Here is a 23,321-nt window from a genome sequence, read left to right on the forward strand (position 1 = left end):
AATTGATTTGTTTTCGTTTGAGAAAAAATTATATGAGGAATCAATATGTTAGAAAATTTAAAAAAAATAGTTATGGTTGGCTATGAAAACTATATGATGCATTTAAAGGATTACTTCAAGAGGAAGTTAATAAAGGCCTTATCCTAGAGTATTCCTAGTACTGTAAAACATATTCATGTTTTTTTCTATTTTATAAATACCATTGGGTCTCATCCAAATTGAAGTCGCCAGTTCCCAAGTCTACAAAGGCTGAGTGCTGAGGCTTAACAGTATGAGCACCCCACCTCTCCCTATATTCAGTGTAGACACTGACTGACTGCTGTATACAGTAAACAGTCTATTTGCAGCATAATTTCCTCAAGATTTGGATTCTCATTATAGCTGGCTATGTTCAGAAAAATTGTCCTCAACATTATGGCAGTTGAAAATTGATAAAATACTCTGGGGGTGTATTCTGATCCAGCCACCAGGACAATGCCACCGTGCTCCTAATCTCCCGGGACCTTGACAATTGAAAGTAGCAGTTCCAATGACCAACTGACGGAGGAGACGGAGAAAGAAAACTATTGCCAATCAATATTAATGTGAATAATCAATAAAGCAACACAAACTGAAGATATGGTTTCAAACGAAATATATACTCAGTGATGAAGCCATTACATAAAGCTGTGTGGAACTTTTCTGTAAAGTGTTTCTTTTACCTTAAATAAGGGCATGGTTTAAATATTCAGGCTAGCCTGAATTTCCTTGGCGTGTTCTGAAATGTCAGTGGTTGATGACATCACCAAATGACGCCATATATCACCAGGAGAGTGACGTCATTCCAGGGGGGGCTCCCAGAGCGACGTCACTCTTTTCCCAGGGCTGTGACCTCGGCAGAAAGTTCAGGACAATAAAATCCTGCCTGGGAGTTCTCGTCCTGGGCGGGGAATCGGAGGAAGAATGAACGAAATAGCGCGCAGGGCTGTATCCTAAATAGATCAATGCAGGGACGGTTGTTACAGCGGCAACATAATCAGAACATTAAATCCCCCCCAAAAAGCAGATGAGCTTTAGAAAGTAAACCATAATCAGAATAATCCTTGACGTGTGTCAATTTTATTTTTAATCTGTGGTTTCTTCTTGAAAGGCACGGGGGTTGGGGGAGGGTGCTGCTTTTATCGTAGTTGTGAATATTGGGATCCCAACAAGGGCCGAGTTTAGGAAGTTTGGAGAATTGCAGCTTCTCTTCTGATCAGAGAATTAGGAATTTGAAGAAAAAAAACATTCTCCGCCCCCACCCAAAAAAAAACAAATATCGACAGCCACAACAAAACCGTGGCGGAGGCGCCGGGCTTTGAAACAAAGGGAGCGGGGCTGCCTGGCTAAAGCGGGGACACTAGAACTGGGGGAAAGCGGAGAGGATCTGGAAAAGAGATTAGATTTCGCTTCTCTCTCATCAATTTTATGGTTAATGTCAAGCGGCTCCATTGTGGGAGAAAAGGCACGTCAGCTAAGCCATAAATTTGTGAGGAGAGTGGCAGCGCAGAGCGCATCTGTTTGACCGAGTTCATTCCCTCTCATACTGTATTGGAGACAGGTAGAATCCTGTTCGGGCACCATCTATCAGCAAAACAGAGTCAACCCGGGACAAAATACAAACCTACCAAATATTTACAGCGGGAGTTTCTCTAGGAAACCTTCTCGATCTCCGCCTGCGCCGTCTCGGTATGTCCTTTTGTGTTTTTTTTGATGGGGGGGGGGGGGGGGATTTATTTCCCCGTCGGCTGTTTATAAATAAACACTACAATGTATGGGAGGGAGAAAATAAACAGGAATGAAACGGCCCACTGTGTTATAAAACATCTGAACCCCGTCTAAATGATAAGATGTTCTAAAATCATTTGACCACACGGTCTCCTAATAACAAGCAATATAGGCTTATCATTACAATACTTGCAAGGGGCTCGCCTTTTACTCTGCAAAGGAATGTAAGGTGACCGATTCCTTTTATCATCAAAAATAACTTTCCCCCCCAATTCTAACCTAGAGTGCAACATGCGCACACATTTGAAACCATGATGAAAGAGACAAGGATATGGTTTTAGATTTCCTGGAAATCTAGAAAAAGAAATGTACAATTTGGAACTGGGTTTTGAAGGCAGTTGTATATTTCATACATGCTTGGTTTATTTTTGTTTCCGTTCGAAATGTTAGGGTGTATAAAGTGGCTGAGAATGGCGGAGCCCATGATTCTAGCCTTGGAATGTGATAAGTGCCCTTATTACTGAATTTAAACTTCAGATTCCGAGAACAATGTTTTTTTTTTGTACTTTAAAAGACGAGCCAAATGTTACGTTGGTGGAAATCTGAAGTAAATGCGCGAGTTTTCATTTATTGATGGTTTTGCTGTGCTAATTTGAAAGGATTATTTCGCCCGTGATATATATATTTAAATTATTGTTCCTGCCTTTCCATTACTGTCGGGACATGTTGATGCATTGGGAATCAAGGCAAAGGAACCCGTAACAAATAGCTGCCGAACAAAACGCCTGATATATATATATATAAAATCTCATGCCGGCGAAAATGTAGTTGATGCAATTCACACAATTAGGTCACATTTATGACAAATCCAGCAGGATGTGTGTGTGTATGGGGGGTATTTTTGCTAAGGTCCTATCCCGAGTTCTTATCCGGTACTGTGCACTCCTGCCATGTCATGCACTGCCTGTTTGGGTATATCCTATTATTTTAAAAAAGTGTAAAAAGCTGACAGCGCTTCAGTTGCCGGATTACAAATACATTGCCAATTAGATCTTGTTTTGCAGGCTTAAAGCAAATAGATTAAACTCTTTGGGTACTCGCAGTACATTTAGAACCTCAAAAGTCTTTTGTTTTTTAATCAAATTATAGCCAGAAATTCGAGTATTTTCTTTGGCGATGAACAGATAGTGAGTTGGTTGGCATGGGGGAAGTCAAACCATGCACAACGCTGTAATCCCTTCTCTATCTGCCCTGTCCCTTTAAAAAAAAACAGGTTCACATTGGTGAATAAAATGCAATCTTGATTGTAGGCACATTACGGGGAAAGAGAGGGGTGTCGGGTTGTAAAAGCAAAACATCTTTACCCTTTTCATTTATTTATTTTATTGCTTATTGTGTCTTAAACAACAAAAGAGGTGGAAGAAAGGCAAGCTTGAAAGGGATAGCCGGCGGTCGGGGAACTGTTTGTGATGGGGGTTGGGTGCAATCAGCTCTCATCTTATTGTATTCCGCTGACTGAAGGCTGGCTTGCTAATTATCGCCTTAAAATGCAGGGGGAAAAACACTAAAACAAAAAGCTTGCTAGGCAATGGAGGTTGCGTTTTCTTTAGCGCCTATGTGGGAACTAATAAAAGGCGGCTTTGCAAGCTGTATGGGATAGGATTCGGACAACCCATGGCTACTAATCTATGGAAGCAGTTTAGCATTAAGTAAACCTGTATAAATAAAATATGTGTGATAGATTTCATCTTGGTATTATTGCAGTTTGAAAAAGAATGATCATTGCAACACGTGCAAGGGTGCCCCAGCAGACTGTTGTTACAGGTTATATAAAATAACTTTGCTATCGAGGTATTTGTGTTTAAGAGATGGAGAGAGTCGAGTCTGTACGAGTGTGTGTGTGTGTATTTTAGGATTTTATTCCCGGAGTTCTGCCGTGTGGAAATGGTGTGGGGGACTTCTCCAGCGAGTAGCCGGCTCGGAGCCCACTCAAAGCGGGGTAGAGAATCTGCAGCGGCCGGGCGACACTGGGAGCAGGCTGCAACTCCACAAACAAGCGCTGTCAGCTTACAGGGCCGCTCCGTCAGATCAAACATCACGAGGATCTACTTATATTGTAAATCAGAGTGTTATTCAATTGTAAACAGGGGCTGCGTTTTTGCCATTTTACATTCGCAGCTTTGCAATTCATGTCCGTGATCCACTCTGCAAAAGCATTATGTCTCTTTAAAATAGATGGCAAAAAAAAATCTGGCGCATAGTCCCAGATAATGGTGAAATGTAGCGATCTTTTAGCACATGAGCTGAGACACTGATGTTGCAAAGATCTTGCTCTTTGTTTAACGTTTCAATATGTGCAAGCATTTATCGCATAGACACATATATAAACACACACCTATATATAGAGAACATATACACACACACCTATATATAGAGAACATATACACACACCATATATATATATATATATATATATAGAGAGAGAGAGAACATAGAGTACAAACACACCTATAGAGAGAGAGAGAGAACATATATACACACCTATATATAGAGAACAAATTGTGTGTATCGTTGACATTGTTTTTCTCCACTTTAGGAGAAAGAGGTTAAATAGTAATTGCAGAGGAATGAGTTATCATTCGGACAAATAGTTCGATAGATGCACGGGCACCTCACTCCTCGCAGACCCCAAAGAACACTTTACACTTTCCCCCCTTTGGCTCTGTGTCATATCATGTTGGATTAAAAGAAACCCTTCGCCCTTTCAGTGCAGAAAACGAAGTGGGCATTGGGACTGCAGCCTTGCCCCAGCTTCCCCTGCTTAGTCGCTGCAATCAATGTCTTTCGCTCTCTCTTGGCTTTTTCTGCCTGCTCTACAGTTTTTTTTTCTCTCGTGTCTTTTTTCTGCCTCTATCTCCTTTCTAGTTCTCTCTCTCTCTCTCTTTCTCGTGCTCCCACTCCAATTTGCTCTATAAAATAAACACCTTTTACTGTGATAAACTGCAGATTTCTAGCCACAGCCTCCACATCTTCCGATTGATAAGATCTGAAACAGAAAGTACATTCAGGCGGCGCGGCGCCCGGCGAGTTCAGCTCCCCGTCCGTTCCGCAGATTTACACCCTGTCACCGAGTTTCAGTGTCTGATGGGTGGTATATTCCCAAAATAAACTGAAACCCCATCAAGTCATTTTACAATTGCCTGGAAAATATCGGTCCCGGAGAGCTGCGGGGGGGAGGGGGGGGTGGTGTAATTTAAAATATGTTTTAAGTCGGGGGGGGGGTTTGCAGCAGCAGACAAAAATAGAGAATGTTGATTTTCCAAGTCCTTGTATGTGGTAGAATAACTTGGGGATTTTATATTCACAAACACACAGTCACTTCGGCTCCTTATTCAGATATCGCTTCTTGAAATATGAGCCGTCCCCGAATGTTTTAGGGAAAGTCACTCAAAGGACGCGGCCATCACCACCCGACTGGCTTCGGCTGCAATTCGAACCGGGTGCAGGGCTTCTTATCCGGGGGGAAGCGCTCACGATTCGCCGCTCTCAGAAACGTCCCAGCAGCCTCCGGCTTGGGATTAAAAAAACGCGGAATAACCCGATACAATATTAAAATGACCATCTGCGTGCAGCGTATATCATTTATTTAGGTTCGGTAATTAAATTCATCACAATACATAAATTCATCAGCAGATAGCGATTGCTAATGGCCACCTTACATCGATTGTGTTTTCGTCATAATGTTGAATAGTAAATTGATAATTAACAACTATGACAAGTCAGAAAATGCTTTTAGTTTGAGCACGAACCCTTCGGAAAAGTTGGTGATGGGAACCCTGAAGTTTATTTCCCTACAATTTTAAAAGTAGCGACCAATAAAGTGTTATGTACATTGAGCGAGAGTCCCTATTAAAAACTGACATATCGTCAGAAATAGGACCTTCGATTGTAAAACAATATTTCAATTAATTACCCATGGGTGCGTAGAAAAATTATATTCAAAGCACAAATCTGTATCTGAATTGTTAGCCCACCTCGCATATATTTGGAACACATGGATCCTCCCAGAAATGGTCGCGCACGTAAGGGTTTATTCAGAAAACGCCAAATCCATTTGAACAAATCTGCCATATTCACACACAACGTAAATGGCAACCACGTATTCGAATGCCCGAGGCTACCCTGCTGTTGGCTCGCTCTCTGCATATAATGGTCATCAGACTTTGTAATGAGGAACTAAACACAACTGACCAAGCTAGCAACAATTGTATCTCGGAGAATAGGAGAGTCTGCTTGTAAATGTATGGCAAACTTAATTGCTAGAGCTGGGGAGAGTTAAAACTATTTTACACTGCTGGACTTCAAACATAGGTGAAACTCTTGTTTTGAGGGGTTCGGGTTGTTTGAATATTAACTGGAGAAATTATTATATACGCCTGAAAGTAAACATTCTCGACAATGAAACTTAGCAACGAAGGTGTGAGTTCTAACAGTGAATATCAGATGAGCGAGCGGGTCTAATTTTCTATGGGAAATATATGGCAAAGGAATCCGGATTGGAAACCATGTAATTTATTTTAAATAAATATATAGTCCCAGAATTTGCTGGAGAGGGGATCTCACCTTCTCGAGTTGGTTCGGAAGCTCACCGTCGAGTTCACATTGTAGTAAACTCCCATTACTTTGTGCTTATTTAAGCAGCAGGGCGATCAGGCAGTGTGCGTGGTGGATCCTTTACCACATTCGAACTTAGAATTCAGCCCTGGCATCAAAAATCAGCCGGCAGACATGCCCATGTCAAGGGAGAGATACTGATAAAAAATTCACCGTCACACCATGTTCATCTGTTTTTGCGGTTTTTTGTTCATTGACTGTATCCACGTGTACTGTGTTCTTAAATGTGGAAACTTGCTACATGAAGAAAACGGGGAGTGGGGAAGAAAGTGAACTATTTCAGCAGAAATAGACCAAACTGCGCTTAAAATGGAATTGATTCAGTTCTGCATGATTTGATCTCTTTGCACGTCTGCTTTCTACTCCCCTTAGAAATACTCATTTTGAAAGAAATTACCAGATATCTGGGTTCCTGGTTTTAAAAAAACCCTTCACCGTTTTAGCAAATTGTCGCGTGCTTTACAGATTAATTTCTAAAATAAATAAGGCAGAATTTAGTACAACGTCGTTTCAAAGACGCCGAAAGAAAGGGTTTCTCAGCCCTGGAAAGGAATTGCTGTCTTTATTATTTTCAATCATTTTGGCAAGTTTCCTACATGCGTTTACACGTTAAGTTACTTTATGATACCGTGTGAGAGCACCACAGTACAATAAAAGGCCCACTGTGCAAATTGTATTCTTTATTTTTTTTGATAAAAGCTGTTCGAGCCTAAAGAAGGAAATGTCTGACCTTATGAGGTATTTCGGGTTTTATGTGTTTTCTTTGATTTGCCGTTACAGTCACTTAGAATTGTAATACTAAGTACGGGCAGACATCTGGTTTACCTTTGGAACACTTTCTCTTAATTGAGGTTTAAAAGTGGTCTTTATGGCTATCGGTAGGTTCCAACTTATTAAAGCTAAAACCAGATTCCCCCCCCACCCACCCCCACTCCAAAAAAATGCACCACTTTCTGCACAGATTAAAATCTCCGAAAATTCCACTTAAACACACGATTAAAGAAAGCAAAAAAATTAAAATAAAAGCCCGGACTAAACGTCCGCTGACTGTAGACCGCTTTCCAGTTTTTTCGAGCCCTGTTTACTTTTACGTTTTTCTTCAATAAAATGCCTCGTAATGAAGCAGCCGTGCCAATAGTTTCTACCATTTACGAGCGACCTCAACAGCTTATAATTCAACACAGATGCAGTACCCTATTAGAGAGATTTCTCACATTCGCTCAAAGCTAGGCGGATTAAAGTAACAGTCTCCCTCTTTCCGAGGCTCTTTTACAACCTGTGTTGAAATCGCACAGCAAAAATAACGGGCTTTTGCCTTTCGCCATTTGAATTTGTCATTTTGTTTTGACCGGACGCTACTTTCCCTCTGAAATGCACTGCCATTTTATTGCAGTAAGCTGCTTTCTGACGGTCACGCTTCCGAATCAGATCCAAAGCCCAGGGATCACTGGTTGGTTGGTTCTGAATTCATGAAACCGGACTAAAATTGACAATTTATGACAGGGGAGAAAACGAGATGTTGGCACTGTGGATTTTAACGCGTTTAATTCGTATTTATCTCAGTAGATCAGATCTGTGCAGTCAATCTATACAATCGGGTGCTTACTGCAAACCCTTGTGAACTATAGACTGAAAAGTTTCTAAAATATATACGTACATTAAATACAACATACAATATCTGCAAACAGTTATTTCCATTCTCTCAGATGTAACTACTTTTTATACCTATCGTTTCCTCTTGTGTTCTCTTTTTTTGTAAAATTGCGTTTTTAAGAAGCGTCCTGTTTCTCTTCCCCTTTTTTTGTGTTTTTCCTTGCATGGCAAGCATGTATAGAGTAGCCTCCGGCCTCTGGTGGCAAATCCTCGTTCCGGTAGTTGGATCTGGGTGTAAGATTGAAGCAAACTGTCAGTCAGTGATGCTTCATTGATCACGCACAATCCTCTTTGCAGGACTTGCCTTCTTCAACAGCCATCAGTCATTTTGCATTAATTATCCTATCCACTGGTCCTCCAGGCTTCAACAGGGCGCCTCTGTGCACTGTCGGTGTAAAGTGAGAGAGCGAGAGAGAGAAAAGGCATAAAAGAGAGGATTACAAGTTAGAAAAAAGGAGAGAGAGAATCAAACAGATGCACAGGTTTACACATACACACACACAGAACTATATATGAACGAGACTGGTATTGCTTCAGAAGTAGGGGGGGCGGGGGAGAATGACGGACAAAAATAGAATTTGAAAAATAAAATAAACCCACCTCGAGTAGTCTTTTTCCTCTTTCTTGAAACTCCTGTAGTGAAGAATGAAGTATGTCCACGCGGATGCCAGCAAACAGCACCATGTGTTTTCTACATGCACATTGCCTTCCAAACTTGCTCTTCGCGCCAGGCATCTTGTATTGAATTTCTTCACCCTATCGAGCACAATTGGTTATTCTTCCAACTTGTTCAGATCTCACATTCTTTTCCCTTCTTTTCGATCTCATGTCTTGTGTCTCTCCATTTAAGCTGCAGCAGTAAACTCTGAAATCACAAGCTTCCTTTTTGGTCATATTTATCCCTGTTCTTTAAAAAAAAATCTTTCTCACACTCACCCTCAAATATGTTAAATTACTTTAAAGAATTCGTCTATTCTAACCCTTTGTTGTTTCTCTGGTCATTTCATTCAGTCGCAGTAATCTTTGTACCTCCTTCCTGGTGTTGGAAAAGTCTGCTACCTCGCTCTTCCTGTTTCCTTTCAAGCACCTCTTTTTGTCTTGTAATTGTTCTTTCACATTCTATCCTTGTCTTCCACGTTGCTTATCACTCTGACTCCCTCTCTGTTCTGAAATCCTGCTGCTTTATGCTTCCACTTTTTTTTTTCTCCATGTAATTGCTTTTTTTTCCCCCCTCACTCAGTATTTCTCTGTAAAGATCACCTTCCTCCTGCACTACAACTCCACTCTTTCACTCTTCCCCTTTTCTGCTCTAGGGCCATTTGGGTCTCTTTCGAGGCCGCCGCGAAACCGTCACTTCCCTTTATATCTCGCTCCTTCAACTCTGAGCAAGGGGCGCCCCGAAACCGTCGCCGCGCCCTAATTGCTTTTCATGCAGCCCGGTGCGGACTGGCCGCCAGCCAATCAGAGGCTTGTTTACACAGTTTGATTGACAGGAATCTGGCAAGCCGCCAGCCAATGGGAGTCTTGTTTACACAGTTTGATTGACAAGAGCCCAGGATTGCTAGCAGTGCGTGCCTCATTGTACAGACAAGTTGTTGAAGCAAAGAAATCTTTTACTGCTCGTGCTCCACTGCAACCTTTTCAGAAGTGTAGCATGTCACATAGCGTCCAGATAATTAAAAATTAGTATTTTCTTTTGCTTTTTTTCACAATAAGGCAGTGTATACTCGGAACTCCAGTAAGTACACGTTTTTGCTACATATATACAATAAAAGTCAAAATACAAACATAAAAATTAAAATATTTGTTATTTTAAGTGTAACCTAATGTATTTCCGTCTTTGTTTGTTATTAAAGCAATGTAATCAATAAACCGTATTTTTTTTTTGGGGGGGGGGGGTTGTGAAATCCCACTTTTGTCTGCAAAAAAAAAACCGGAGGCAGAAGCTCCAAGCGGCACGCTGTGGTTGTGTAGCCGCTCTGTGCGCTCTCTAGCCCGGTTGCAATCGTGAGGACAGTGCGCTCTTAGATCAGATACCATTCACCTATAGCTTCACCCCAAAACACCTTCTCAAATGCTTCCCGAATTCTCAAAAATGAATCAATCTATAAAGTCTCGGTAACGGCCGCAGTGCCGTTGATATTATCAGGAAGACATTGAGCAGAGGGAGCGGGTCTTAGCCGAAGCAGCCTTATTATCGCGCTGTGGTGATACGGAATGTCTCATTCATATTCGGTATTTTGAGAGACGGCATCATTTTTAAAAAAAATCCTAAACATGCAAGAGCAGTAAGATCAAGTGCTAACTTTCAGCGCTGTTTTGTCGGCGAGAAGCAAAACGCCTCGATTTTAATTTTAAAGCACGGCAATGCTAGATGGAGAATGAGCCGGAACACACCGGAGAAAACAGTGGTCATGTTGTGCTGTGAATTGACAACTCGACTCCCCACATTACAAACAACGGGCAATTTGGTACACAATCCCACTCTAATTATTTTTAAAATGTATACCGTGATCGGTCGATTAATTGCTACACCTTTGCGGCCAATACTTTAAATTGCAATCTATGTAGAGTGGGTAAGAGCATGCATTCGTGTTAGCTGTAGGACGCATAATACAGTCTACTTTTTAGGGTTTATATGCATATTTTACAGTCTCGAATTTTATAAATAAAAAGCGACATTTGAGATCATTTTGGTTGAGATGAGTAATCTTCCATTTAATTTCTTTAATAACATCTCCATTTAGTATTAAAATATTTCAATCTATGTAATTATTAGCGTGTTGTGGCAGTGGTAACTTCATCTTGAAATTAATGTCAGATGGAAACAGAAGAAAGAGGGCAAGAGAGGGAAAATGCTGGAAAATAAAGAGGGAGAATGAACGACAAATTACGAGCATCCGAATAAACGATAGCTCTTGTACTAAATTGCCAATACAACACAGTCTTGCCTAAAAGCGGGCGTGTAAATATATGGTGCACATATAACTGGACAAAATGGCAAAGAAAAATACAGGAGAAATTCTGCTGCATAAACCAATTCGTCTTAGAAACAGGGGCCGCCTTTAATAAACATTTCATTGTTTAATCCTCTGAATGTCATGAGTAATTTATGTCCCCGGGAGTCGTGCGCTGAATGCAGGCTCTGTAAGTGTAGATATTTGGTTTAATTTTCTTGTTGGAACTGCTAAGTGTAGAGGTAAATTGGTGTGATTTACAAGGGAGTGGGCATTTAAAAAATATATATATTATTCAAATGGTCTCGGGCGGTCGTTCTGCTGTTGTTAAAATGTCTGGTTGAAGAGAGACTGTGAGTTTATCTGTGCATATTCTCTGTTATTAGAAGGGAGCTGGAAGTGGAGTGATTTTGAATGATCAAGAAGGCTGTGAGTTTTCATTTGATCTTATTGTACTTGTTGGTGCAGTATGGCGGCTGCGAAAAAGACAGGAAGGAGCCGGCAATGGTTCTCCGCTCTGGGCTTGAAGTACGGTGTATAGATGTGCGATTGATGGCTGATTCTCCCTCTCTTGCAGAGCATGGGAGACCCGGCTGGCTGGAAAGCAAGGACACTCAGATGAGCTTGGATCCGCCTGATTCCCTCCCGGAGACTCGTTGGGCTTTGTGGATCTGTACACTGGGGTGATCTCGGCCCGTTATGGACGGCAGGGAATTCGCTCCTCCTCCCCACCTCCTCTCTCATGCGCTCGGCGTGGAGGCGGCCAGGGAGCGGGGCGCCCTGGCGCATCGAGCCGTCGGACGGATCGCCTCGACCGGCCACAGCACCGCACCGCACCCGGCTCACTTCCAACCTGCAAAATACTTCCCATCTCCCCTCCCCATGGCTACACATTCAGGTTAGTGAATCTCAACACGAACTCGCATGTGTGTGTGGGTATATATATATATATACACACACAGACACACAAGTCTAGACTGATCGAAATAAATAATTTTGCAAATAGCCCTGAATTTTTCTTTTACCCAACGCATGGTCTCGTGAAGACTCTTGTTAAATAGCATTTATCATTGTCGCAGAACAGCAACGACGTTTAGTATAAAAGGAATCGATGTCTTATTGGCATTAAATGCTAAAATGTTCCTCGGATAACGCTTAGTTTGAACAATAATGCTTTATAGTGTTTAAAAAAAACCCTGATAAGCGTATCACATTCTATAGAAAAGTAAGCAAGAGTGCATATTCCAGTACAAAGAGACTGTAGTCACCTTGAATACCGAGGCTGTTCGCAGGAGATGTGTATATTGATACAGGGTAATGCAATAGGAAAATTCTGACCGTTATATGTTCTGCATATTCTGCAGAAATGTAATAGTGCAACCCCCATATTGAATGGAGCTATTGAACAAGAGATGATCGTCACGTTTCGCGTTAAGCTAAGTGGCAGTGTATCTGTCTGCGGGGTGTGCAATGCTGTGTGGTGTAATGCTCGAAAATCCGGTTTCTAAAATGGTTTGCGAAGTGTGAGGGTGAAAATGGGTTCACTCGACATTCAGAGGCTTGGTCAAGTGTTTCTGGTATTCTGTTAAACAAATACTGCACAGGCGTTGGAGCAAGAAAAAAAAAGTATTCTACCGTCTGCTGTGCAAAAAGGAAACAGAAGGCAGAATACTGAGCTTGGGTTGGTGTGGAAATGCACGCCATGTCCTTGGAATGGTACTAATTATATATATATATATATATATATATTTATAGTTTTATTCATATAGGACATTATTGTGGAAGTCACAGGCACAGAATTCCACTGTACCATTCCAAGTCACTTTTTCCAAGGAGAAATTCAGATTCAAGCATAGCAGTACTTCACAAATGTTGGTACTCGGCATTCCTGCGTAGTAACAGCAGTAACAATAATAAAGAGGTTGTCAGTTCTTGGTTTTGTCAGAGCAGATGTTTTGAATGTCGGTGTTTCTGATTTTTTCTCAGTGATGGTTTCTAAGTATATAGTTTGGATCAAGTTTCATCTTAAAAAAGAAAAAAAAGCACACACGCGTTCCTCCTGGTGCTGGCGAGTGCAGGGGTTCGGCGGGGCTTGCTAACATTTCTGGGAGGGAAAAAAGCACATAACTTCAGTCACCGCCGAGAATAGTCAGTGAAGATCTTCCCCCCCACCCCTTCACACACCCCAACCCCACCCCCAGCCCCTGAACAACAAGCCACTCACCGCTACCTTTGCGTGCATTGACAAGTTTGGGAGATAAATAATACATTTGCTGGGGTTTAGGAGTGTATAAGAGGTGACGTGATTCTTCATGTGTTACATAGGAAAATGCTTAAATTGCCATCATTGAGGTAGCCTACAATAACACCCGGTCACCGTCTGCACTGCGAGACTTCTGGTGAGTTGCAGAGTTTTAGTAAACCACATGGAAATTAAAAAGCAACATTTCGAGACCTAAAAAAACAAGTCATTTTCGATTCCATGTTATTTTCGCTTGGAGGCAAATGCCGAGCAGGTATTGCATTAGTCAAATGAGAAGGAAGATTGTTGCCTGTAAGTGTTTGGATTGATAGATCACTCTTAGTTGGAACATATTTAATACCGTGTGATGTGAGTTATAATGTGGCGGCAAATTCGTGTTTGGAAATGGTCAAATCGGTGGATTAAACTCCCAATTGTGAATCAGGGTCTTTCATTGGGGATTTAGCCAGCAAGATGACAAGGTTGTGAGGAATATTGAAATCTCGACCGTGTTTGAGAAGACACGGATTCTGAATAGACCAAGTCCTGTAATGTGTGTGTTTTTTTAACGTTTCGCTTGATGCACTTGGCACCGAGTCAAGACGTTTTATTAATCTAACTGCAATATAAACCAATCTAAGCAGGCGGGCTCTACACTTACACTAAAGTGACCGGGCGCTCGCCATTGATTCAACCTGAATAGCCTGTCCATTTTCACCAATGCACGTTACGTAAAGATCAGAAGCGAATGGTGTGCGGAAATTTTAAGAGATATGAGTTTTTAAATATCTCTTTGTTCAGGATTTTAACGAGCAATTGATCTTTGTACTGATGAACAATAATCGCATCACGTCGAATGAAGCCGTTCAGAGTAAATACTTGCTTCCTTTTTAACAAAATGTAACAACATAAAATTAGGCCAATTCACTTGAATTTTGTGCACAATCCCTCCTTTCCTGTTGGGTTATAGATTTCAGTGGAGTTTTACCAAAGTTTTTTTTTAATACATGTCCCCAAACCTGACTTCTTTCGAATGAACTATTAACAGATTTTGTTTTTTTTTAATCACCGGGCAATATCTTGAATAAAACGCTATTCCTATTGCCCAAATGTTCAGTGAGCTGAATTCGATCGTTGATGTTCCGAATCTTCCCCACCTCACACTTTACTAAACGTTATTAAATACCAGGGACCAAAAGTATCCCGGAATTTGATCAGCATGCCCATCGCAGCGAGTCGTGCAGCTGATAAAATGGGAATCTGCGAAAACAGAACCGAAAAGTTGTGCCCCAACTGAATTGTCTGAGGAAAAGTTCTTGCCATTATTGGCAGCTACCTGTTTTCGGGTCAGTTCCGGTTCAGCATGCACCCCAGACACACAGATATCAATGCCCGATTGATTGCCAGCCTCCACAAAGTATGTTTGCCATTTCTGCACGGCGTTTGCAGACCTTTGCTAACAGGAATAGTAATGCTATATTCAGAGGCGGGGAATGTGCGCATATACTGACACTGTCACACATGCAGTTCTTTCCAAAATGGAAACAGCGGGAACGGTCTGCGGTTACATGGCGGGGGAACGTTTAATGCAGTTTTTTTGGAAATGATTAATTTTTATTCCATCTTAGGTTAAAACTGTAAACCCGCACATTTCTCCTATCACTAGATCATTGCAAACGAGATTGTACAAGAATGAAACTAAATCTTTAAATCCACCATTTACACACACGAAGCCAAGTGGCTTCACCAGGTTAAATCAAGCGATCTCTCGATCTCTCTGACAAACAGACAGAAGGAACTTCAATCGCGCCTATTTTATCTCAACACAATTTTCATCTTTGCCCTATTGTTTTTGACAATTTCTGTACTTTATTTTGTTAATGTCCCCATCAGCTTTTGTTCATGTCGATACAAAGAATCTCAGTTTCCACCACTCGTTCCCCCTGCTTTCTCTCTCCTATATCTTTAGTCAGCCTCCAGTCATTATTTCTCTCTCTGTTTCTGCACCGGTGTTGTCAGTCTCTCTGGTTTTGTTTCTCACTGGCCGACAACACACTGCCCGCTTGTAAAGGTTTCCCATTTTATTTGTGAAATTGCCTGTCAATGGAAAAGTAGATCAATATTTAGATAGTTTTATTAGTCAAATAGATTTATTGGACAGACAAGTCGATAGACGAGTTGATTTATTACTTTTATCAGATGAAACAGATAATGGAGCGATGCAGATAGATAGGTATGTTAGTGTGTATGTTGTACCTTTCAGAGAGATATGTACATAAAGCTAACGTTTCATTTAAACCCAGCAGAAACAATAATGGGTACAGGTATGTACACAGGCAGGCAAATCTTTGTTTAATATCACGAACGGATAGGTCGTATCTACCCAATATATTGACTTAGAAATATAAATATAGCCGATTACTAATATAGATACTGGACTTTAAAGACGGGAGCCATTGGTTGGATAGGTATAAGTTTAGGTTATGCTTAACATGAAGCAAATACTGATATTATCCATTTGGGAGAACTAGGCAGTACATGTAAGTGAAATAGACGGAGTTGAAGCAGGCAGTTTGACTGTTCTGGGAGTACAGGGTCCCCTGCCTTTCTTCGGGTTGTGCTTCACTCAGTAGCTTTCCTCAGTAGCTGGGCGATTGGACACGAACGCCTCTCTATCACTGGGTTGTGAAGTGTCCCGTCGCTATATTTTGCCTTTTGTGTTGGTGCTGATTTATCGAAGGGTTTTGCCAAGCCCTGAATAACCCCCACGCCCCAATCTTCCAATATATCCTCAGCCCCTTCTTCAAGTAAAAACGATTTGGGGCATTTAAAACATAGATTGCCTTGGATGTTTTGACACTTGGCAAAGATGAAACAATGGTCGCATTGAAAAATAAAAGTTGGTAAATTTAGATTCGATGCTGGAAAAGCCACCATCCGATTCTGATGGTAATTGCGCGTCTGAATTACACCGTTTGCTCATGAAACCTTCCTGGTCTAAAGGGTTAATTGCTTCTGGAAACATAAATACGCTCAGGCGTTTGAAAAGTTTTGGAAGGAGGAGGGACAGAAAGCAAAAGAAACATCAAATAGTGACGTAATTTCTTTCATATTTTTAAATGAGAAAGATTACAAATGAAGATCACGCCATTGAAAGACTCATTTACTTCATTCTTGTTTGCGGCATTTACTTTATTATGGACAATGAAGCATCTGCTGAGGAGAATTTCGTTTTGCTTTCTAATGCTTAAACGGCCAGTACTCGAACCTATTGATGCAGTAAGCGAAGGCGTGCAGAATCAACACACATATCAAGAAATGCCATACATGAAAGTAGCTAGCAACTATTATATAGATATAAAAATCCGGTGTTGCACATCGGAGGAGGTCATTCGCAAAAGGCGGGGGAATGTCTGACTGAAACTGACCGATTAACCAATTTCGGTCTAATTTCCAAAACACATTAAGAAAGCGCCTCGCCCTGACGGGACGATCAGAGGACACTGTTTATCTTCTAGTCTGAATCTTACTGTACTGCAAACACCTAAATAGAGCCGGGCTGTTTTTATTTTGTCTGTGCTTTACCTATGGACCGAGTTTGCAAAAACTAAACAATTAAAAAAAAAAGACGCCCGGGATTGTTTGAGATTCTTAATTCTTCTGGGTTCTGGAATCAACTCAAGGATTAGATAAGAGATTCCGAAAGTGTATTACAACTAGTCTTTTCTTTTTACAGCTGTAACATTCAGCATTTATCCCTTAATCATTCTTTTCATTTCGCAATTACTGTACTTCCTTTGGAGATACGACTTGAGACTCAATTCTGGCATTAAACCGTGCAAACTCGTCAAGTCCCCAAACCAGAGGCTGTGCTATCGATTTTACAGCTTTCCAACCTATCGCGTACTCGAGAGACTAAAATATATGATGAAGTATGGCATAAAGCAGAAATGAAAGATACAGGCTGAAATTAGACAGCACAGGCTGCGGCGTGCTGTGGGATTGAATGGCTAATTCAGTTAACGAACAATATCATAAACGGAGGGAGTGGAGGTTATCCTAGATTTCTACCTCGGATTACCAAGTCAAACACTAGAGATATTTAACTTCCAATTGTTAAATAATCCGACGTTGTGTTAAATAAGAAGAAATCCCCTCAGCTCCCAGCTTCTACAGCGAACCGCTTTTGATTTAAAAGAAATTTAAAAAAAATAAACCATCCTTGGTCAAACCCTAAAGGGATTCTCCTCCCAGTTAAAATCTTTTGCCGCTTTTAGATAAGACTCGAGCGTGTTAAAGCGGTTACATGTCTTTCTGCTTTATCCCGCCGAGGCAGGCGATGCACCGAACTGCTAATTTGAATTTTCTTTGGAATATACTGTTTAAAAAAAAAAAGTGAGGTCCTGGCGGCCGGTAAAGCTTCTGAACTGTTGTATTGTGCTGGGTTTGAATTGATATCCCCGCTTTCTCTAATCTCACTATTTATTTACTCTCCAGCTCCTGCTGATCTTATTCACTCAGTCTGTTTAGAAAAGCATCGGCTGTTTTATTTTCTCCCTCATTTACAACAGCCTGCCCCCCATTATATATCTCATTTAAAGGGGCTTTAATGAGCACATTCTTATATTGGTTTCTTCTGATGCAGTTTAATCGGCGCCTTTACTTTTTAAATTAAAACACATTTTTACTTCAAATTGTCCAACCGGAGCGAGAATATCCGAGCGAATTTCTTTTCCGAGCCATCTCCAATCGCGATCATTCCAATCGCAACTCGATTCAAACGAGAGGCTGAGATTTTTTTTTAAACACTAAAATGTTTAACACAATTTGCCAGTTTTAAAAGGCGTCACTAAACGTCCAAACCTTTCGTTGCAACAAATTGTAGACATTGGGGGCAAATGTGGCCAATGGTTAGCATATTTACTGTTTACAATATTTAGACATGTACTCGACAAGGGGCTGTACACTTTAATCATTGTAATCCAATCTATCCACTTATCCGTATTAGTAAATTAATTGCAAATTGTTCTACAACATAAGCACAATTATGTTTGGAGGCAAAGGCTTTTGTAACATATGAGATTATAATTCTGAGATTTTTGGTGGTCGTTATCATTTTGCAACAACACAGGCTTTAAAGTCAGTGTGTAGTTCAGACTTCAATCCTCAACTCTTCAAACTGATTGCAGCAGTTGAAGACAGCAGCAGGTTTCTGAACAGGGGGAGGGAATTGGCAGAAAAAAAGCTAAAATCTTTAGCTATTTTGTTCTCCTTTTCAAATGACATCCTCTTACAGTGATCTCGAAATCCTATATTCTTGATTAGAATCTGTAAACAATATTATGTTAGATTCACCTAGCTTTAGAAATCTCTAAATTATTTAATTCTGATTTTTATACATGTTAAAAGTTTTGCTAGAATGCCTTCAATGATTCCATTTCAACCTTGGCTTCAGATAACACATAGATAATAAACTTGCCTGGGTATTTCTTAGAAGGCTTTAATACAGATAAACTGAATGTGGTGTTCAAATGGTTATACAGTTATCCAAGGCATGAGAATATGTCCCAGCCTTGAGTTATTTCCAAATATGTCTTTTTAAAATCATATAAATGACTCTTTCATTATTTTATAGTTTTCTGAGATTTTATTTATTGGGCATTCATCATTGCATTTTGTATTGCCAATTACTATGGTTAACTACTGCCATTATACCTCTTAATTTTTTTCATGTCATGTGACAGGAAGAGGGCGTGTTTTCGTATATGGTGCCAGGGTATGATGAGGTCTGCAGACAGGAAGAGAACATTTTATAGAGAAATAATCACATTTTCAGGATTAAATGATTTTGAATAAACTATATATATTTCTATTTACAGTGACATTTCTATGATTGTTTGCTGTTTTCATTATTTGCCAACAAACCACCTGTGACTGTACTGTAAAAGTGATTCATTGACTGTGAAGCACTTTGGGATGTCCTGAGGATGTGAAAGAGGCTATATAGTGCAAATTCTTTTTTTCAATACTGCTTCTGAAGAGCATTTTCAAAAGTACCATCATTTTGTAGTTGCTTTTTATCAGTGTTGATGCTTCTATTTCATAAATGTCTTGAAATTGGTGATACCATTACAAAAATAACATTGTTTCTGTAATTTATCCCCAAACTAATCTCCCTTTACAACTTTCAGAACGCATCCATTTCTTGACTTAATGTATTTACCAAAATGACTTTTGGATGCTGGATATCATAAATATGAAAGCATCATGGGCAACAAAGCCATTCTCTATCTGAAATGTTACTGAAATCTGAAAAGAAACCTTTGTAACCTTGCTATATTGACTCTTTTGGAAAAAAACATTTGACTTAGTTTTCACAAATTACGGTCTGTTATTACAAGATTTCAGTTCTTCCTGAGTGCATTTTGAGCTGTAAATGGACTGTGTTGGGAGTTGACTTCAGATAATTGTTGGGAGCTGTTTTTGGAGTGTGTGTGGGGAGTTGGGGATGCACATTGAGAGCTGTACTGGGATGAATTTTGGGATCTGTGTTGGAGTTGTGTTGGCCATTTTACCATTAGCTGTGTTGGCAGCTGTGCTGCGCCAGTATTGGGAGTCCGTTTTGGGAGCTGGGATCTGTGGCAGTAGCAGTTCTGTAACCTTGCTGGAACCCAGGCAACTGACTGCATAAACATCTACCACATATCACACGACATGTATAGCACATAAAGTATTCATTGACACAAAACACCTAATACTGTTAGACCTATTATGCTGTGGTTTTCCTTGGGGGCCAGAGTGACCGACTATTTGATTTAGAGTGTTTACATGAGTGTGATTTGAATTACTTTGATTTGCAGCTGGTTTTAAGCTCGTATCAGGAAATGAACATTTTACTCCAAACTAAGGTAGGAGTAAATAATTCGGCACTGTTTGCACTTATAATTTTACTCGGAACTAGTTAGCTAATCACAATATAGATTTAGAGTTGCAGCATAAATGATGCTTAATGCTTCTCTGATGACTTGAGGATAAATGGTACGGTCATAGAGATTAGGAAGGGCCCAGTTTGATCTTTTGTCTACACTGAATTAGTTGTTCTCAGCAGACGGTGACTGTGCAGGAGATACAGTTGGCCCCACTATCTCTAGGCTAGGAGGTAGGCGGGGGGGGGGAATTTGCCAGTGTTCCCATTCATGATCACTGTCGAGTGACCCCTCTTGGAAAGTGCTTGTGGGTGGACATTGGGGAAGGAAGAATTGAGCTCAGTTGGTTGCCTCTTCGGGTCAAATGGACTGCGAACACTTATTGAATTGGTGAATGCCGATACCCATTATATAGGATGGCCTCTTGGGTGAGGTATTGGAGGGTTGCCAGGGTCTGTGAAACCACACCCCAGAATGAACGGCCACCGTTAGTTGATGAGGGGAGAAAATGAGAAAACAAATGGACTTCACACTGCAGCATTCAATTCTATTTGCTGTGAATTAATGTCTGAAGATTCACTTAAGACTGATTCATTAAAATAAACTTGTTAAATTTTGTATGTAGTTATAATTGCTTCATATTCACAGTGTGCCACACAGGCACAAAATGTTACTGTTTGCACAAAATAAGTCAGATTTTGCCTCAAACCATATATGGATCATCATGCGCGAGCCAGGAATTGTCTCATTTTCAAATCCATGTACATGCAGAAAAGCATCACTTTTAGACAATAATCTTAGTTGGTTTGGGCACTGTTGTTGACAGTACAGGAGCTAAATTCAGAGGCGTGCCTAGAAAGATAACTGGCAAAGTTGATCAATAATGTGACTGGGAAGACCTTGATTACTGAATAAAATTAGCAGAGATATTTTACCGGAGAAGTCTGAAAATCATTGATAGAAGTCAGTAGCTTTTTAACTAACTTTCCCGGTCAGTGTCCTATTCTGCAATATACAACACATTTTTGAGTTATTAGCTTTTGCACGGATCTGTTGCACTTTGTGTGACATTGTGATCTCTGAAGTTTAAATTCCGTAATGGACCTGAGAATGGCCTGAGTGGAGGAGAAGTGGGATGACTTGGAAGCAATCTGGTAAGATTGCTGCTACAGCAATATATCCGTTTTATTTAATAACAGAACATTTAATTGGTGGAGGAACAGTGCTGTGATTTTGTCAAAAATGACTGGGCAGATACGCAGTGATCTGTGATATACTAGCTGATCTCCATTGTTGTAGCTCAAGCACAAAACATTAAAAAAGTTTTGTGCATCTCTTTCTGGGACCTCTCTTTCCTTCTACTTTCTAATTCTTGCTAAACCCTTTCTGTTTGTTTCTCTCGCTGCATGTGTCAAAGATATTTTCTTTTGTTGACATTGCTGTATTTATTTGTACCAACACTGTTTTTTACTCTCTCTTGGTGTAAATCTTCGTTGTCTCTGTCTCCTCGCTTCTGTAACTCTGTGCACGTGTATCATGCAGTTTCTGTCTTTCTCTCTGTGTGTCACTCTCTGCAGGTCTTTCCCACTTTCTTTATGTTTGGCAGTCTTCACACACCTCTCGCACATTTTCTCTCCATTTCTTTCTGAATGTCCTGTTGTCTATTTGTATTTAATGATCTTTCTCTTGTCATAAGTCATGGAGATCAAGCTCAGTGCCTCGCCAAAATAATCTCTCTCTGTGAGTGGGGAATTACCATTTAGCATATTGCTGCTTTAATTTGAGGGAGTGTGAGGCAGGGCATGGGTTGGGAAGGACCGGTGGGCTCAGCCTCAAAGGGAGTGGGGAGAAGGACAGAGAGAGCAGATGCTTTCTGGAGATTATGGAGCAAAGTACAGATCAGGATATGGCTGTTCAGCAGAGCTAAGGTTGGGCTTACAGCACGGGCCAGAAGAAAAGCTGGACCTTATACCAGGAAGCTGATCAGAGACTGGGCCCATGTAGAGGAGCATAATTTGACCAAGCCCATTGAGGAGAAGTGCTAAATCTTGGACAATGGGGATATGGGTAGCTGACAATGGGAAAGCTGGAGGCACACCGAACATATGGGAAATGGCAAGAGGGTGAAAAGAGCGCAGTCGGAGGCCCAAGGCTCTCGAGGCAGAGACTGATGGTCCCACATCAGTGACGTGAAGGCAGGAATGGGGCCCAGGGCTTGGGAGCGCTCAAAGCGGGTGTGCAGTCTGGGAGTACTCTGTTGGCAGATTATTTTCCTTGTGCAGGCACAAAAGGCAGCCAGCCAAGAGAGGGAATAATGAGGTCTTTGTGCATATGTGCTTTCTTTTATGTGCCACATAAATTGGGCCAATGCTGAGGGAACCAGGCTTGTGCCATGAAGTATTGGGGAAGGACATACCACAGTTCAGGGTTATTGGTGAGGGATAATGGGTCATGTGGGAAAAATCATATAAGCAGTTGCAAGATGCAATGGATAAGTTTGTGATTTTTTATGAATTGTTGATTTCTTTAATGTGTTTATGCTACAAATATTTTTAATGGTATATCGTGGGATGATGAGAAACTGTCATGGTAGCTGTATCTTTGTTTTACATTTTTCAAAACATTTTTGCTTATCAAAGCGAGGGATGTTCAAGATAAAGGAATATAAATTCCCATTTCAGCACCCAGTGCCAGTATCTAGAACTTCCAGGTCAAGTATAGAACAAGCAGATGCAGAGGAAAGTTCTCACTACTCTGCTCCAACAATGAACCTCAACCCCACACTAAGAAGAACATCCTCTACTGCACCAGAGCAACATTTTTCTATTCTTCACATCACCCAACCTGTGGTTCCTTTGGAACGACAGTGCCAATTAGTGCTGAATTAGGAGCAGTTTAGTGCTGTATGCCCACACCCACTAGGAACTGGATCGAGATTGTCCAAAATCATTTCACTTAGATCACTTACAGCCAGAAAATAGAGGGAACCTCCATCCTATCAGCAGTCTGGTCTAGACTTATGCTCAGGCCTGACCCCTGAGGGGTGAAAGGTCAGCATCTAACCAACTGTGTCACTAGTTCTCCAGAAAGATTTTCTTTTGCTACAATGAGATTGGATAGAAT

General features: G+C 40.8%; 1 protein-coding gene and 1 long non-coding RNA gene across 4 annotated transcripts in view; one reads left to right on the forward strand and one right to left on the reverse strand.

Annotated features, from left to right (window-relative positions):
- Positions 1 to 5,261: 5,261 nt before the first annotated feature.
- Positions 5,262 to 9,407, reverse strand: LOC139227144 (uncharacterized). Of its 2 annotated transcripts, XR_011587393.1 has the most exons (4): positions 8,674 to 9,407; positions 8,146 to 8,458; positions 6,370 to 6,657; positions 5,262 to 5,317 (listed from the first exon to the last, which is right to left on the reverse strand). It is a non-coding gene; the product is annotated as an uncharacterized lncRNA (long non-coding RNA). The 2 variants fall into 2 exon arrangements; XR_011587392.1 differs by lacking the exon at positions 5,262 to 5,317 and having other exon boundaries at positions 5,374 to 6,657.
- A 289-nt stretch (positions 9,408 to 9,696) lies between these two features.
- bahcc1b (BAH domain and coiled-coil containing 1b) overlaps positions 9,697 to 23,321 on the forward strand; it is a 226,510-nt gene continuing 212,885 nt past the window's right edge. The window contains exons 1-2 of one of the 2 annotated variants that reach the window (XM_070857695.1): positions 9,697 to 9,811; positions 11,608 to 11,928. In XM_070857695.1, coding sequence (XP_070713796.1) covers positions 11,730 to 11,928 — 199 coding nt within the window. In that variant the 5' untranslated portion in view covers positions 9,697 to 9,811; positions 11,608 to 11,729. Of the gene's footprint in view, positions 9,812 to 11,579; positions 11,929 to 23,321 lie in introns of those variants that run through there. The other variant, XM_070857696.1, reaches the window with a different exon arrangement.

The sequence above is a fragment of the Pristiophorus japonicus genome, chromosome 16 (genome assembly GCF_044704955.1).
Source record: "Pristiophorus japonicus isolate sPriJap1 chromosome 16, sPriJap1.hap1, whole genome shotgun sequence".
Lineage (NCBI taxonomy): Eukaryota > Metazoa > Chordata > Chondrichthyes > Pristiophoridae > Pristiophorus > Pristiophorus japonicus.